We start from the raw sequence: 16,527 nt of genomic DNA on the forward strand, positions 1-16,527 counted from the left end.
TTCCTGCTTTGGAATGCCCACTGCTGCTCTTCATATGGTTTTGTCATTGTTATTGGAGCAAATGTTAGAAAGCACACAGAGGCAGACAATGTAAAAAACCCACCACACGCCATGAAAAATCTCTATGTGACTTAGGACTATTCTCAAGGTTGCCCTTTGCTTCAACTTTAATGACAAAACTGGTACTATCAAAGTCAACACAAGACATATCTGCTCTGCTTTACACATGCAAAGTATCAGTAACCACCTTCAGACTGAGCTGGGCATCTGCTGGGTGTTTCCATATACGTATGTATCTTCTTTGAAGCTTACACATAGTTTAAATCAGGTAGAAGCTTGGGTATTTCAGATTTGATGTTTGTGTATTTATTTGTTGGCAGCATCTAGAATATGTGGGTTCCCCTGAGATTAAAAAGAGAAGGAACTGGCACCTTTGTCTTTTGTGCCTGTGACGGAGAAAGTAACTGAATTGCACTACTTGTCTTGGGCAATTCTTTCCCCCGCCTTCTCTCCTACATCTTCCATTTTCCTAGAGTGGAATTTACTTGTTGATGATAGATGGGCCATGGAATAGCATCAGTGTTAGACATGAAAAACTCCTCTTTCTGGTCAGAATAGGAAATTTATGCAAGTTAGGTGGTTTATCATCTTAACATAGTAAATAATGGTTCCCTCAGGTCCTTCCTAACACTTCCCTTTCTAATCCACCAGATGGATTCTGTTGGTTCTTACCCTAACTATTGCAGCTAATATAAGGGTATGAGTACGTCAGATCCTTCTAGAAGTAGGCAAGCACATATTTTATTCTTACATATTCACTTAGAACTTGTTATTATGCTGCCTCCTATGTTTGTCCTTTTGGTATCTTCTCTGTGTCTGTTAATTCCTTCAGGAAAGGAACATTTATATTCTATACAAAGGTATGGAGAATATAATTTGCAAACAGGCAATATGTCTTTTAAAGACTGTTAGCAAGGCAGGCCCTATAGTGTGGCAATTAAGCCTTGTGCACAGGGAGCTGGATCCCATATGGCTGACTATGGTCCAATCCTGGTCCGGACTTGAGAAACATGCTAGGCTCATGTGTGTGTGTGTGTGTGTGCCCAAAATTCTGACAGGATGGAGAAACAGAGAAAAAGGACTACAGTGTGACTATGTCCCATTGAGGATACCCTCTCTGTTTTGTATGCACGTATGTACCCTGGCAGCAATTAAAAAATAATATTTGTGAACACAGTCAGCTGTAAATGCTATCTTTTGGGGGGAAATGAAGATTTAAAAGGACTAACTAGAAGTCAGAGTTGTAGTTACACTGATCTTAAAGACTAAAAAGCTACCTACTTCTAAGCAACCTCTACAGCATTACCAGCATCATCTGAAAAAGCTCAGACTGCAGACTGTCTAAATACCCATCCATCTCACACTCCCCATGTCACCCTTTTTTTCTTGTCCATTTTCTACTCTAAGATTTCTGTTGTGCCCTTAACCTCTCCTTATTTCTTTGTTCTCTTTTTCTCTTTCATGGTTAGCTTTCTTGCTTTCCCATTCCAACTGCCACTTTTCTTGACAGAGCAATACTAGCTTTTATGTAGTTACTGTGAAAAAGCAGATGACCAGAAGAAATTCACCTGTAAGTGGCAGTTGCCACTAACACACAGAAGCACTCACTCAAGATGGTTTAAAGGAGACAGTGACTCAACGTATGACTGGAAAACAGAGCAATTCAGCCAAGTATGAAAGGAATTATTTTCTAATAATTTCTCCAAAAGACTAACTGTTGATTAGTATATACTTGATTTGATTTTCAAAACTAGTTATTTTTGGAAGGGGAAAGAGGTGTGAAGCAAGAGGGGAAGGGGAAATTTTTTTTAGAGCCTCTAATTAATACAAGTGCCTGCTTTCAGCAAATCCTTCATTTGAGCTATCTCTTTTCACTTTTTCCTGTTGGATGCGTGTGGCACTTTAGAATTCTTGGTTTCAGCAGCAACCCAAAAAGGCAGAATTGCAAGCTTGCACATCAAAAATGGAAAGAAAAAAAAAAAGCACCATGATTTGGAACAAAAACTAAAACAGACTAAAACAAAAATACAAGCAGCAAAATAATTGAACCTAATGTATAGTATCTTTTTGAAGACAGGGAGGTTAGTTGGTTAAATATTATAGTGATATTTTACAGTGATCTTATAGTTATGATCTTATCTTTGAGAGTTTAAATGTTTAAGAATGCACATCCAAAAGCGGCACATGTAGAAAAACCATGGTAGCCAAGAGAGATCTGAACTACTGCTGCCTGGGCCACCCTATTCCAATCAACGTGGATTTCCAGAGTTGCTGTTCTATGGTAACTCTCAGTGAGAGAGACAAAGAAATAGAACATTTTTAGAAACCAAGCAAAAAAATGGATGGGAATACAATACCTGGAAAGTTTATCAAGCATGTTGACAAGTTTCATGGCTTCATATTCTTTTTGTTCTTCTGTCATTTCATCTATGGGGTTTGGCATTGGTTCCTCTAAATGACCAGTGATAAGATTAATGCTACAAAAAGAAAAAAAAGTTATGCTGTATGTTTTAAAATTATGCTCTTTCTATACTTTTCTGGTCCAAGTTTTAAATTATAATAAGAAAGAGTATAATAGCCAAAAAAATTGGCAATAATTTCAGTAATAATTTTATGGAACTATTATAGGACTTTGTAAAAAAATCGACTTTTCCTACTAATTTGCTTTGGGAAATAGGCTATTAGGTTATTGTTTTAAAAAAAAACCCTAAAATTGACTTGCCAACTTTTATTTTGTAAAGCATGGTTGATTTTTAAAAATACACAATTTGATTGGTGCCGTCAGGATAAATATCCTTGGATGCACAACTTTTTCATTAATTATAAGGGGACAAATCATTTTAGAGGAGAAATGATGAAATCCATTTTGTGATACAGCATAAAACAAATATGTAAAAAAAAAAAAAACAACTGGAAAAATGATGACAGAGAGGCTGCAATCTGGAAATGAAAGCATGCCAATTTGTAACTTCAGGAAATTAGTCCATTAGTGAGACCAGAGAGGGCAATGAATGTTTAAATAGTAAAAGATAATGCTGAAGAACAACTGTAATTAGAGTTGATCTGACCTAAATAAAGAAAGGGATGAAATCTTGTCTACCAAAAGATAAACAGACCACCTTGGCATTCTGGAAATAGATTTAATACAGTACTTAAAATGAATACCTTTCCATAAGCTTTGTATAAAGTTCTAATAACAAGCAAACTATTCTTGTAGATAAAAGCTGTACTACTCCACCTCCTTCCCCCAAGAGAGAAATAAAAGATAGTAATTTGTTCAATGGTTGCTAAATATCTATAACTGAAAACATTTTTCTGGAGAAACAGATGAGACATTATAGTATCTTCTATCAGCTAAGTACAGATGGTTTGTTTTTAATGACTAAACAACATATCCCTACAAATAGCAAATTGCTAATATATTACTTTCCTGAATCTATAAACGCAATGTTTTTAGGGGCCTGGCCTTTGGGATAAGCAAATGAACGAGTGAGTGGATCAAGCATAAACAACCTGGAGTGTTGGAGATTGTGGTAAACTGAAAATAGTGCTAGTCTAAATTAAAAGGGGGAAAAAAAATCACATGGTCCAAAACAAAGAAATCACAATCAATTAGATTCTCTGGTGGCTAGCCTGAAACCCCTGCTTGACACTTTTGCTTGGGCAAATTACTTTCTTTACTGACCAGGACTTTTCTCATAAAAACGACTCACTATATATTATTACCTATTTTTCTTAGATTTCCTTTTCTTTTTCTATGTACCCAGAAGCTACACAGCCTACAGCTTCTTGTACAAGTACTCAGTGCTCGCCATCCTTGAAAACATGATTTAAAACCTTGCTTGAAGGAGAAGCAGATGGCATAATGGCTATGTCACTGGACTTCCATGTAGTAGAATGCAGTTTGAGTCCTGGACCTGGTGACTTAACCTGCAGTGCATAAGTACCCAAAATCCCGACAAGAGAATGGAGGAAAAGGGATTGCAATGGCATGGCTATCCCCGCTGGGGGGTGATTCCTCACTTTCTCTTTCTGGCGAGCATACATGCCTCATGGCAAAAATCTCTATTAAAAACAAAAACAACCACCAAAAACGTCTTGCAATTCTTACATAAAAGCTATGTCTGTAACCACAGTTAAAAACTTTTTTTTTTCTGGGCCAGTAGGTGGCATGGTGGTTAAGGCACTGAACTCCAACTTGTCCAATGCGGTTCAAGTCTTGGACCTGGCGGCTTGCTTTCTCACTTTCCCTTTCTGTCCCTGAAATTTGTCCTGTAGCAAATTCAACAATAATAATTAAGTAAATAAATAAAATTATATAAATAATCTTTCAAAAAGTTCCCTCCCTTTGGAAGCCAAATGTGATAAAACATATTAAAACAGTCCCCCCACTTCTTCTGCTTAAGTAGAAGAGAGATTAGGGATAGCCATGAATGACCTAAAGCCCCTTTTATTTGTCCCCTACCTACTTGCTCTTAAGGTAGACCCTAAGGCACTTCCAGGAACTCTGGAGCAACCTGAAAATCTACTGGCATGTCACTGATTCTTAGCCTTGGCTGTACATTAGAACTGCTTAGGATGCTAAAGAAAATGTTTGGGGGACCAGCAGATGGTGTAGTGGCTATGTCGCTGGACTCCCATGTAGTTGAGTGTGGTTTGAGTCCCAGACCCAGTGTTTTAAACTCATGCAAGGTGCATGTGTATGCGTGCCCAAGATCCCAAGGGGAGAATGGAGGAGAAGGGACTGTGGTGTGGCCATCCCCCCTGGGGGGTAATTTCTCTCTTTCTCTCTTTCTGTCTCTATCTTTCTGGCAAGCACAAGTGTCCTATAGCAAAAACCTCTCCAAAAAAAGAAAGAAAAGAAAAAAGAAAATGTTTGGGCCTCACCTTAGACCTACTAAATCTGTCTGTGTGTCCATGTGTGTGTACTTTTTTTTTTTTGGAAGGGTTTCTGGTGATTCTGATACACAATGTAGTTAACTACTGGACTTGGGACCAGCAGTTAGCGTAATGGCTATGTCACTGGACTCCCATGTAGCTGACCGTGGTTCGAGTCCTGGATCCAGTGGCTTAAACTCACGCCGGGCACGTGTGCGTGCGTGTCCAAGATCCTGAGAGGAGAATGGAGGAGAAAGGATTCCGGTGTGGCCATCCTCACTAGGGGGTGATTTCTCACTTTCTGTCTCTGTCTATCTGGTGAGCGCATGTGCCCTATAGCAAAAACCTCTCCAAAAAAACAAAGAACTACTGGACTAGAGCATCTGCTTCAAAAACTCATTGTGAGCTACAGTATCTTCTCCTTTCTCAAGTGTTCATAAAAAGGAGAGAGAAAGCCTCTAGTTAAGAGTCCATCAATAAAACTGCAGGATGGTTCATCTTACTTCCCAAAAGTCTAGAACATAGAGGACCCAGACATGGCTTCTGAGAACTATGCCCCACTGAAAATGCAATTCCACCATCCATCATCTGTTCAGGCATATGACAACACATCTCTTTTCACTGGTTTCTCTTTTCCTCTGCCACCTGCTAAATTAAAAAAAACTACTAGTCTTATAAACAAAGGTATGCATTATAGATATACTAATTCCCAAGAACAAGGAAATCAGGTTAGAGAGTGTACAAGGAAAGGCAGGTGTAGTAACTATGTAGATCATACTCATTTCCCTCTTGAAAGAAGGTTTTTGCCTCAAATTCACTGGAGATATGATTTTAAGTCAGATCTATAGACTGTTTCAGGGTATAATGACACTGCACAAGCCGTCATGTGCCTCAGGGAAAAAACGTGTCAGGAAGATAACAATGGTAACCTCTGTGGTACTGTGTGTATCGTTACATACAAAGTCAGAATACGAATTCCTGGATTAGGACACATTTTCTTGGTTCTCTTGAGAGCTTAGTGGAAATGATGTTTGTTTTTCATAAGCTGACCTCAAGTCCCTTGGCTGCTAAAATGATTTAACAACTTGCTCTGAAATTAGCAAATAACAAAATCCTTTGCTATCTGAGCATAAAAGCAGCAGTCAGAAATTCATTCTTACAGAATAGGAATGTATCCTTTACTCATGGAGCAAATAATTCAAAACCACACTCCTAAACCCCCAACGTTACTCCAAGGATTCAAGTTTCACTTTTTTTTTCTTTAAGAATACATTTTCCCTCTTGCCACTCAGGAGAATATAAACTAAGCCACAGAAACACATATGAGGTGTTCAGCACCACTCTTTTGGAAAAAAAGGCCAATGTACTATGGCAGAAGGCAGATGATGCCACCTCTCCTCCTGCTCCTCCCTTCAAGCTAGAGTTTCCTATCCAGAGAGGAAAAACCACCATCACCATGATAACAATAATGTAAGGTTTCACAAAATAAATTATTTTCAGTTAAACAAATACACCTTTACAACCTTAAGAAGTACTGTCTGAGACTTAAAGTTACAAATTTCAGGATCTTAATACTATGAAATGTTGGGGTTACTTTTATTTTGTTCCAGGAAGTGTTTTTTTACTAACTGTGGTGGGTATTTCTTTGAGTAATTATATTTATCATGATTTCTCCCACTTTGTCTTTGCTCCTCTCTCATCTTCCCAGCATTCCAATCCTATGATTATTTAGGCCTTCTAATTAGGTTACGAGAAGTGTTTAAACTCTCATGTGGTATTTCACCATGAATGGTGTATTACATAAGTATACCATATGAACTGACAACAGCTACAGGCCTAGAGACAAAGAATTAAGACATACTAAAAAGGTACGAGCAAATGAACACACGAATAATAGCTGAAATGTATTTCAAGTATTTTGCTCTTCAAATTGTTGCTACTTTTGGCTAACATCAATAACACAAGAGCCATTAAAAGTTTTCTTAGTCATATGACAATTAACTTCAACCTCTAAAAAGTGTGGTTTAAATTTTCTTCAAAGCATTCCAATTAAAGAAAGGGACCTAGGGACCAGCTGATGGCATAGCAGTTATGTCCCTAGACTCTCACATGGCTGACTGTGGTTCAAGTCCTGGACCTGGTGGCTTCAAAACCACACCTGGCGAGTGTGTATGAGTCCCAAGATTCCAGGAGGAAAATGGAGAAGGGATTGTGGTGTGCCCTCCCGCCCCCAGAGGGAGGGTGATTTCTCACTTTCCCTCTCACTCTGCGTGCCTTAGAAAATGGCACTTTGTGCAGTCCAGACCAGAGAAGAAGGAAGGCTAGGTGGGCGAGGAAGTTTTATATAAGAATTGAAGTTAAAATTTTCTTTCAGGAAAAAAAAAAAATCTTAGAATCTTTGGTTCTTCTTCCTCCCCTCCTCACCCAAACACAGAGAACAGAATTAAAATGTACCATATTTTGATCTTCTCGAATTTCATTCCTTGGCTTCCACTCCCTAATTTGACAGGGAAGTCTGACAGGAGTAGAAAACTCAACCATTGTGGGTATACTAATAGTAAAGGGCTGACGGATGCAAAAAATTAATTTGTTCAACAAAAATTTACTAAGTGTCTACTGTGTACAAGGCACTATTCTGGGGGACATTTCCCTACTCCCCCCAGCAAAATGAAGACAACCTTTAATTTTTTTCCTTATATTCTAAGTTATTCTCCCTCCCCCCAACAAAGACTTTATTTAGCTAATTCAGAAAACATTGACAAAATAAATTTCAGTTGCAATTTCACATGTATCAAAAATACAGGTGATATGACAATAACTTACAGAGACAAATTAATGATGTCTGGGGACATCTTGATGGAAAAACAGATTTAATGAGTAAGCTATATGGTATATTAGAAGGTTGTAAGTGATATGAGAAAAAAGAACAATGTAAGGAAGGATAAGTGGAACAGTGATGGCAGGTGTGTTGCAACTGTCAATAAGGGACAGAACAGGCTGAACACTGAAGAGGTGATACTTGAATAAAGACTTGAAGGAGGTAAGGGAATGAGATACAGTGGCTACCTGGAGGAGAGGCAGACCAGGCAGGAAGAGTTAAGACAAAGGTCTCCAAAAAAGACACACATATACCACTGTGAGAACTCTGGATTTTAGCCCCTATAGAATTTTGACCAGTTGACATAGTCCTTTTTTTTTTTTTTTTAATTTTAAGAATTATTTTTTATTTAAGTTTATTATTATTATTATTTTCTAGTTTGATCAGAGAGAGAGACAGAGAGAGAGGGAAAGTGAGAAAGCGAGCCACCAGGTCTGGGACTTGAACTATGATCGGCCATATGGGAGTTCAGTGCCTTCAACCACCATGCCACCTGCCGGCCCCAACATATTCTTTCTTTTTTAAAAAAACAATTGTTAGAGAGTGTGCATGTACTCATCAGGGAGAAAGAAAGAGACAAGAAAAGTGAAAAAAGCATTCCCCATGAGGAATGGTCATACTGGAATTCCTTCTCCTCCATCTCCCTGTTTTGGGGACTTTGAGCATGCATGTAAACACACTCTGCATTTTTTAAGATTCTGAGTCTGAGACTCAATGATGTGGTTGGCCATGTGGGATCCCACCACCTCACCTCCAGGCTAGCAGCTGGATTTCACTTACTTACAAGGGTCACACGGACTTCTGAGTTGAGAACAGAATGAAAAGGGACATAGGCAGAAGTAATGAGACCAGTTAGAAGGCTGTGTATGATGAATAGCGTGTGAGAAAATTTTAGCTTGGACAAGAGTGGTAGCATTGTTATCAGCAGAGGTGAATTATTATGTATTATAAAGACAGCCAGAACTACCTGACAGATACATGTGAATACTTACTGAGTTAGAGTGAATTAGATAGAAGTCTTGTGTTTTCAGGGATATCAGAGTATATAGAGATCCATTTTATTTCTTTTGTTTTCTATTTTGGTTACATCAAAGAAAGATAATAGATGCACTGAGAACAGGGGAGCTATTTGAAAGGCAAACTCATCTATCTCTTTGACTGGTTCATAGGCAGAACTTAGGAGTTAAAACACAAGCTCTCACTTCAAACCATTGGGATGGCTATTAGTGCAAACACATACACTCACATACAAAGCCCCAGAGAATAACAAGTGCTGTGAGGGTGGGGAGGAAAGGACATGCTTGTGCACTGCTGGTAGGAGTGTAAAATGGTGCGTCTGCTCTGTAAAATGCTATGACAGGTTCCTCAAAACATTAAGCATAGAACTACTATATGACCCAGCAATTCTGAAAGCAGGACTTGAACATATACTGGTTTACCCGTTTCAGCAGCAGCATTCACAATGCCAAAAGGTGGAAGCAACCCAATGGTCCACTGATGGATGAATGGGTGAACACAACATGGTATATACAAAATGGAATATTATTCAGCCTTAGAAAGGAAGGGCATTTTGATACATTATACAATATGGATGAGTTTTGAAGAATATTCTAAATGAAATTAGCCAGTCACAAAAGGGTACTGTATATGATTCCACTTGCATGAGATTCCTACATTCTACAGAGACAGAAAGTAGGATGGTGGTTACCAGGAGCTAGATGGAAGGGGAAGGGGTATAGAGCTTCACTGGGGGAAGATGAAAAAGTTCTGGATAAAGGTGGTGGTGAGAGTTCACGCACAGTGTGAATGCACTTAATACCACAGATCTGTACACTTAAAAACAGTTAAAATAATAAATTTTTTATATATTTTACTCTCAAAAAGGCAGAGTGAAGGGAACCAGCAGTTAGTGTAATGGCTATGTCGCTGGACTCCCACATGGTTGATCGCGGTTTGCGTCTTGGACCTGGTGGCTTAAAACCCACGCCAGGTGCGTGCGTGTGCATGCCCAAGATCCTGAGAGGAGAATGGAGGAGACAGGATTGTGGCGTGGCCAACCCTTCTGGGAGGTGATTTCTCGCTTTCTGTCTCTCTGTCTGTCTGGTCAGTGTACATGCCCTATAGTGAAAAACCTCTCAAAAATAAATAAATAAATAAATAAAAATAAAAAAGGCAGAGTTAAGAGCACAATAAAACTTGTTTTGCCTACCTCAAAAAACAATATAATTCCCCCAAACCACTAAGTCTAGAGTCAAGCCACCTCACCACTTATGCACAAGTTGCCCTGGACAAGTTACTTGACTTCATTGAGTTTTAGTTTCCTTATCTGTAAAATGGGTAAAATCTTACCTTAAAGGGTGGTTGTTAAGATTAAGTTAGATAGTACTTGTACCGTTCTTAGAGCAGTAAGCACTCAGTAAATATCAGCTGTTACTAGCACAAGTGAGTCACTTGCCAAGGAATAAGCAATACAGAAGGCCTCTGATGATTCTGGAAGGGGTCTACTCTGTTGAGTTAAATCTTAACCATGGAGAGATGTATGTATAATCCTATTAACTACAGAGGCCATGCAACATCTAGGTGTTGTGCTTTATGGAATCTGCTATCATAGAATTCAGATGTAAAATATTTTCAGGAGATACTTCAATTCAGATTCCCGAAAATGTCTCAAGTATTTTGATAATTACTGTATAAATGTAACACTGACTCTATATTAAAGAAGTAGGATAAATTACAAAAAAACCCCAAGATTTCTGCATTATATTAGCAACAAAAAGAACTAGAGAAATGGAGTGTCATTCTTTCAATTCTTTATAAAATATTTATTATTTTTAAAGAATTATTTTTATTAACTTTGTTAATTAATTAATTAATTAGACCAGAGAAGGACAGAGAGAGAGAGAAGGAAAATGAGAAAGCAAGCTGCAAGGTCTGGGTCTCAAACCGTGATCAGTCTTGTGGGAGTCCAGCACTCTTAACCACCATGCCCCCTGCCAGCTCCAAATATTTATTATTTATCATGTATTGGCCTTATAAACATAAATACACTATGTAAAGATACATACATGAATACCACGTTAAACCGAAACAAGAACAACAAAAAGCTTTTTAAATTATAGTGCTTTAAAAATGTTTCTTAGGGTAGCCCTGATTTAAGAATCATATCCTTGAAATAAAAAATATAAAAAACTATGTGGATCTCAAGGAAATGAAAACTGGGGCAAAGACTGCTAATAATCTGGCCTCTAGCCCAAATTATAATACCAAAGAAAAATTAGAGAATAAAATTTAGAAAGTGCAAAATTAATGTGATTACGAATATCACAAAGGCTGGTAAACTTCTGGTAACAATATACAAGGCAGAGGTAGTAATAATTTTATTCAACTCTTTCAGAGATCTGAATTTAGATGTGTTTCATGACTAGTTACAGTAATCAATTCTAGTTTCTAAAAATGCATTATAGTTAAATCCCATTATGCATAAATATACTATTACAGTCAAAACTATCCAAAGAGAAAAATCTCCAAGTCTTGATTGCTGGTTCACTTACTTGAAAAATACATCAAAAACAAATTATTTAGGGTCCAGCAGGTGGTATAGTGGTTACTGGACTTCCACATGGGTGACCATGGTTTGAGTCCCAGACCTGGAATCTTTTTTTTTTTTTGAGAGGTTTTCGCTATAGGGCACATGCACTCACCAGACAGACAGAGAGAGACATAGAGATAGAAAGTGAGAAATCACCCCCCTGGGGGATGGTCACACCACAATCCCTTCTCCTCCATTCTCCTCTCGGGATCTTAGACATGCACGCACACGCGCCCGGCGTGAGTTTTAAGCCACTGGGTCCGGGACGCGAACCGCTGTCGACTACGTGGGAGTCCAGCGACATAGCCATTACGCTAACTGCTGGTTCCCCCAGACCTGGAATCTTGAAATTCATGCCAGATGCTGTGTGTGCATGCCCAAAATCCTGAGAGGAAAATGGAGGAAAAGGGACTGTGGCATGGCCACACCCCTCCCCCCCATCCCCAGGACTGATTTCTCACTTTCTCTTTCTCTCACTCTCTCTCTCTAGAGAGCAAACATGCCCTATAGCAAAAATCTCTGGAAACACACGGACACACGCAACAAAAAATTATTTACATAGTCCCGTTTTAATGAAACAACTTCATTAAGCGGGACTTAAGCAGTACAACAAGATCTCTGAAATAAAAGTATCTTGCCTTGTACTTAAACTATCTACACAGCTTCCACTACAACTGAGAAAAGCACTGCCAAGAAGGAAACACCCCTGGCTTTGTTTGGTATATGACTGTGAGCTTTCAGATGTGATTATGAACTGGTGTAGAGTATTAAGAACATAAAGAGGTATTGTAGAGTTATGGCCATTTTGGGCCATTGTCTCCTCCTACCCTTCCATAGAACAGACCTTTAAAGCTACCTCTTTGGACCCCTAGATGCCTGTGCACCTGGCTGGAAGACATTTGTCTAAAATGAGCCAAATGTCATTAGACACACACACTTCTATCGCTGTGCAGAATGATGTACAAACCGTATCAGTCAGGTCTATTACCCATAGAGTCAAGGGGTCTCCAGGCTCAAAAGAAAAAAAAAATAAAGTATAAAAGTTAGAATTTAGGAATTTGGTTTCCCTTTGATACAGGACCAAAGTTTATGTGAAAACTTTTAAAGCCTGGCAAGACATTTACTGAAAACCTATGTGGTATGTAACTTGACCCTATGAGTATATTTTGTTAAGTGTGCTAATTGCAGAGTGCCATTTCCAGTCCATTAAATACATTTATTTTGACACAAAAAGGATTGTTGTGATATTAACTGTCTCCCATAGTCTGAATGTAAGCTCCACACAATTCTCAGTTTCAGATTCCAGTAAAGGATTACAGGTTACCTTGGTGCATTAATCAGAACCCACTTATATTTTTGACGATGGGACTAGAGCCAACTGGGTTAAGTGTAATTTCTCTGCTTCTGCCAATACAAGCAACTGTTGTGAATAAATGAGCTGTACGAAAAGCTGACTGGGATCCTGGGAACTCTGGCTAGGGAAGGGTGATGGGGGTAGGAGAATAAGAAATCCTTTCAGATGCTGACTTTACAAACTTGATTAGATTGGCAACAAGTTTCCTACCAATTTTTAGGGAAAAAGTTCTTTGCAGTCTATGGATCACTCTCCCAGAGTAAAAGGGGTCATTTTGCTCACCATCACTTCCACAGGGACCATTTGAAGTTAATTTTTTAAAAGTTTTATTTATTTATTTATTTATTTTTTGGATTTTGTCATAGGCACATGTGCTAGCCTGAGAGAGACTGAGAAAGAGAGATGGAAAGTGAGAAATTACTCCCCAGGGGATGTCCACACAACAATCCCTCCTCCTCGATTCTCCTTCAGGATTTTGGGCATGCATGCACATGTGCCCAACATGATTTTCAAGCTGCCAGTCTGGGGCTCAAACCTCAGCCGACCATGTGGGACCCAGCACCTTAATCACCATGCCACCTGCTGGCCTCTTATAGAAGTATTTTAAAGTAAAATACCTAATTTATCTCACCACACTTTTTTACCTTAAAGAGGGAAGATTTAAGAGAAAAACACAAATCTACCTGAAGGGGAAAGATGTGATTATGATATTTAAAACACACATATTTCTAATGATCTTAAGAAGAAGTACAATACCATTTCACCATGGTGATTATCTGACCAGAGAACACATCATTCCTTTTAATAGTATAAGCCAACAACTATCAATACAAAAGACGGAAGAAGATTCCAATTAGGGAGGTAAGGCCTTAAGTACAGACAGAGCCAAGATAATATCAAACATCAAAGTTATTGATTCAAACAAAAGGTGCTCTCCTGAAAACTACTATCACTTCCATAATGTAGCACAATTCTTTTTTCCATACTACTGGGAGAGACACACAGTTCTTGTTTTCTCTGAGTTACTTCTTGTTATACAGAGTAGTATTCCAGTGCTTGTTAGGTATGTGACCATTACCATTATAGAAGTCATGGACCAAACTAAATCAACAATACATAATGAGATGCAAAGATATCAACCATTCATGAGTAGTACTCTTGAGTCTTCTATCTTTAGTTACCCTAGGATACAAGAAATGCCTACTATAACTCCCATCTTTATTAAAAAATATAAGACTTTTCAATTAAGTAGCATATTTTAATGTCTCAAATGAAGAGATATAAAATATTAGTATAGTTTATGGAATGCAAAAATCGATGGCAAGGAAGACTAACTTAGAATGAAAATGTCTATAATTGGGAAAATAAGTGTGATTTTTCTATTTCAGCTTCATATACTTGTTACAGATACCCAATTTGTAACATCTAAATGATGGCAGTCTTGAGAGTGTATTGCTTATAGCTATTGCTAGACTTTTTCTTTCCAAATCCTCTTACTCTAGAATACACTCTCTAAGATCTTGCTAAGGCTGATAGGATTGAGGATGCTAAAAGTAATACTACTGGTCAGACCCGATTTGCCAAGAAACAGGCCATATACACCCTGTCTGACTGGGGATAGATTCTTTTTTTTTTTAACCCTCTGATAACCTTTTGCTTTTGTCAAGAGACCATGATCTATATTTTTAAAAAGGAACTACTTCTGCAAATAATGATTTTCTATTCTGGATCATCTATTATATTATCTACATCACACTCCTTAAGACTGTCAGTAAAAAACATAGCATATCAATACCAATGATAATGGCAAAAGGGAAGGGGCACACTTTTTTTATGTTCATTAATGAAACCCATAAAAAAACTGAGCTGAAATAACCCCTAAGAATTGGAAATTATAAAATTTATTTGGGATTGGGGTTGTGAAAGGGATGAAAAAGATGGGGAAGAATAGAAGGAAGGAGAGGGCACTCAAAGGAAGGAGAGTTGGTTTATCTTGAGATAAAAGAAAAGAATTAGTGTCTTTAATTTCTAAGTACTGACTGACTCAGAGAAGACTTCATAGAATCTCTGGCTTGCCTATTCATTGCACTAATGCATCTGTTAAAAGATGATTGCGTAAGTGTTTGATTAAAATTCACTGTGGAACAAGATTTTTTTTTTGGTAATAATGTGCCTTCTTCCATTTTTTATTGACTTGTCAGGGCTCTTATGTAAGAAGGAAGACCAGAATGTATGGACCCACATTTTGACCTTGGAGGAAGACTGAATTATCAAACAGCCAACTTAAATACTCGGTCTTTGTTATCCCTTATAAAACCTCCATTTATGGAAAGAAGGTAAAACAGTAAGTAGTAATACTTTCTCAGTTTATGATGATAAATCTCTAAAGATGTCAGCTCTTCGTACTTAGGAGAGGATAATGATCATGCTGAAAATATTATGTGGCAGACCATTTCTTGGAATATTATCCTTCCTCAATCACTTGAAGTTGCTCTCTAAGGCATTAACAATGACACTGCCTAGCAAAACATATTTAAATAGAAAGCTCCAAATCCACTAGAGAAAAGAAATACTTGGGAAAATGAAAGACAAAGGAAGTGAAGAGTAAAGAACCAATCAAGGCACAGCCATACTTAGGTTAAAAAAAATAAATAAGAACACTTGATACTATACTTTGGTTTTGCATTTTTGTATTCTTCAGTGTCTGTGTCCTCGTCCTCTGAGTACCAATTATCTCCTCTTCCTCCAGCCAAAAGGCCCCTGGCCGCCAAAAGTCCCGCAGCATTCCCATAGCCAGTGTATTTCAGCAGGCTATCCACTGTAAAAACAGAATAGGATTTTAGACAGGACTCCCTGGGTAGAAACCATCACCAACCACTCATAAGCACAGGGAGGTTGGTGATGCAAGTTATGGCAGTACACTTTTAAGTGGAGAGGTTTTCAAAGTGTGGTATTGTTATACTTAATTACCTACAAATTCTCCTACATGTCCTGAGGGCTAAGAGTCTTTTTTAAAGATTAAAAGTTCAAATAGAACTGTTTTACACACACTTGTGGTAGAAGTGGTGCTTCTGGGACCACAAGACACAGGTAAGGGTTATGTTTTATGCTTCTGATTTTAAATTTTACTTTTTATAAATCCAGTTTTAGTGGCTAACAGGTGGCATGGAGGTTAAGGTTGCTGAATCCCATGTGGCCAACTGTGTGATTTGAGTCCTAGGCTTGCTGGGTTGAAAAATACAGAGGTTATATGCGTGTGTGTGCACCCAAAATCCCAAGTGGAGAATGGAAGAGATGGGATTAAAGGGTGCTTTCACACTTTCCCTCTCTTGCTCTCTTCTCTCTGGCAAGTGCACGTGCACTATAGTAAAACTTAAAAAAAATTCCAGTTTTGGGACCAGCAGATGGTGTAATGGTTACGTCACTGGACTCCTACTTAGTCAACCACAGTTCAAGTACCAGGCCCGGTGGTTTAAAATTCATGCTGGGCACATGTGCATGCATGCCCAAAATCCCCAAAGGAGAATGGAAGAAAAGAGACTACGGTGTGGCCATCCCCCTGGGGGGTCGATTTCTAGCTTTCTGTCTCCCTGTCTTTCTCTGTCTCTCAGGCGAGCACATGCGCCCTATAGCAAAAATCTCTCTCAGAAAAAATGTTCCAGTTTTAGAGAACTAACACTAAAAATACTAGTGATAATGAAAGTTAGACTGGAATTTTAACAATATGAAACTTGATATAAAGTATTTTATTTAGTCTTTGTAGGAATT

General features: G+C 38.3%; 1 protein-coding gene across 5 annotated transcripts in view; it reads right to left on the reverse strand.

Annotated features, from left to right (window-relative positions):
• RIC8B (RIC8 guanine nucleotide exchange factor B) overlaps positions 1-16,527 on the reverse strand; it is a 129,595-nt gene that overhangs the window by 16,029 nt on the left and 97,039 nt on the right. For 3 of the 5 annotated variants that reach the window (XR_337633.2, XM_006170354.3, XM_014584945.2), the window contains exons 8-9: positions 15,433-15,577; positions 2,418-2,537 (exon numbers count right to left, since the gene is read on the reverse strand). Coding sequence is in view for 3 of the 5 variants with exons in the window: in XM_006170354.3 (XP_006170416.1) it covers positions 2,418-2,537; positions 15,433-15,577 (265 nt within the window). In the remaining 2 variants the exon portion in view is untranslated. The remainder of the gene's footprint in view (positions 1-2,417; positions 2,538-15,432; positions 15,578-16,527) is intronic. The other 2 variants (XR_003548177.1, XM_006170355.3) reach the window with 1 other exon arrangement.

Source organism: Tupaia chinensis, unplaced genomic scaffold (assembly GCF_000334495.1).
Source record: "Tupaia chinensis unplaced genomic scaffold, TupChi_1.0 Scaffold148234_1, whole genome shotgun sequence".
NCBI lineage: Eukaryota > Metazoa > Chordata > Mammalia > Scandentia > Tupaiidae > Tupaia > Tupaia belangeri.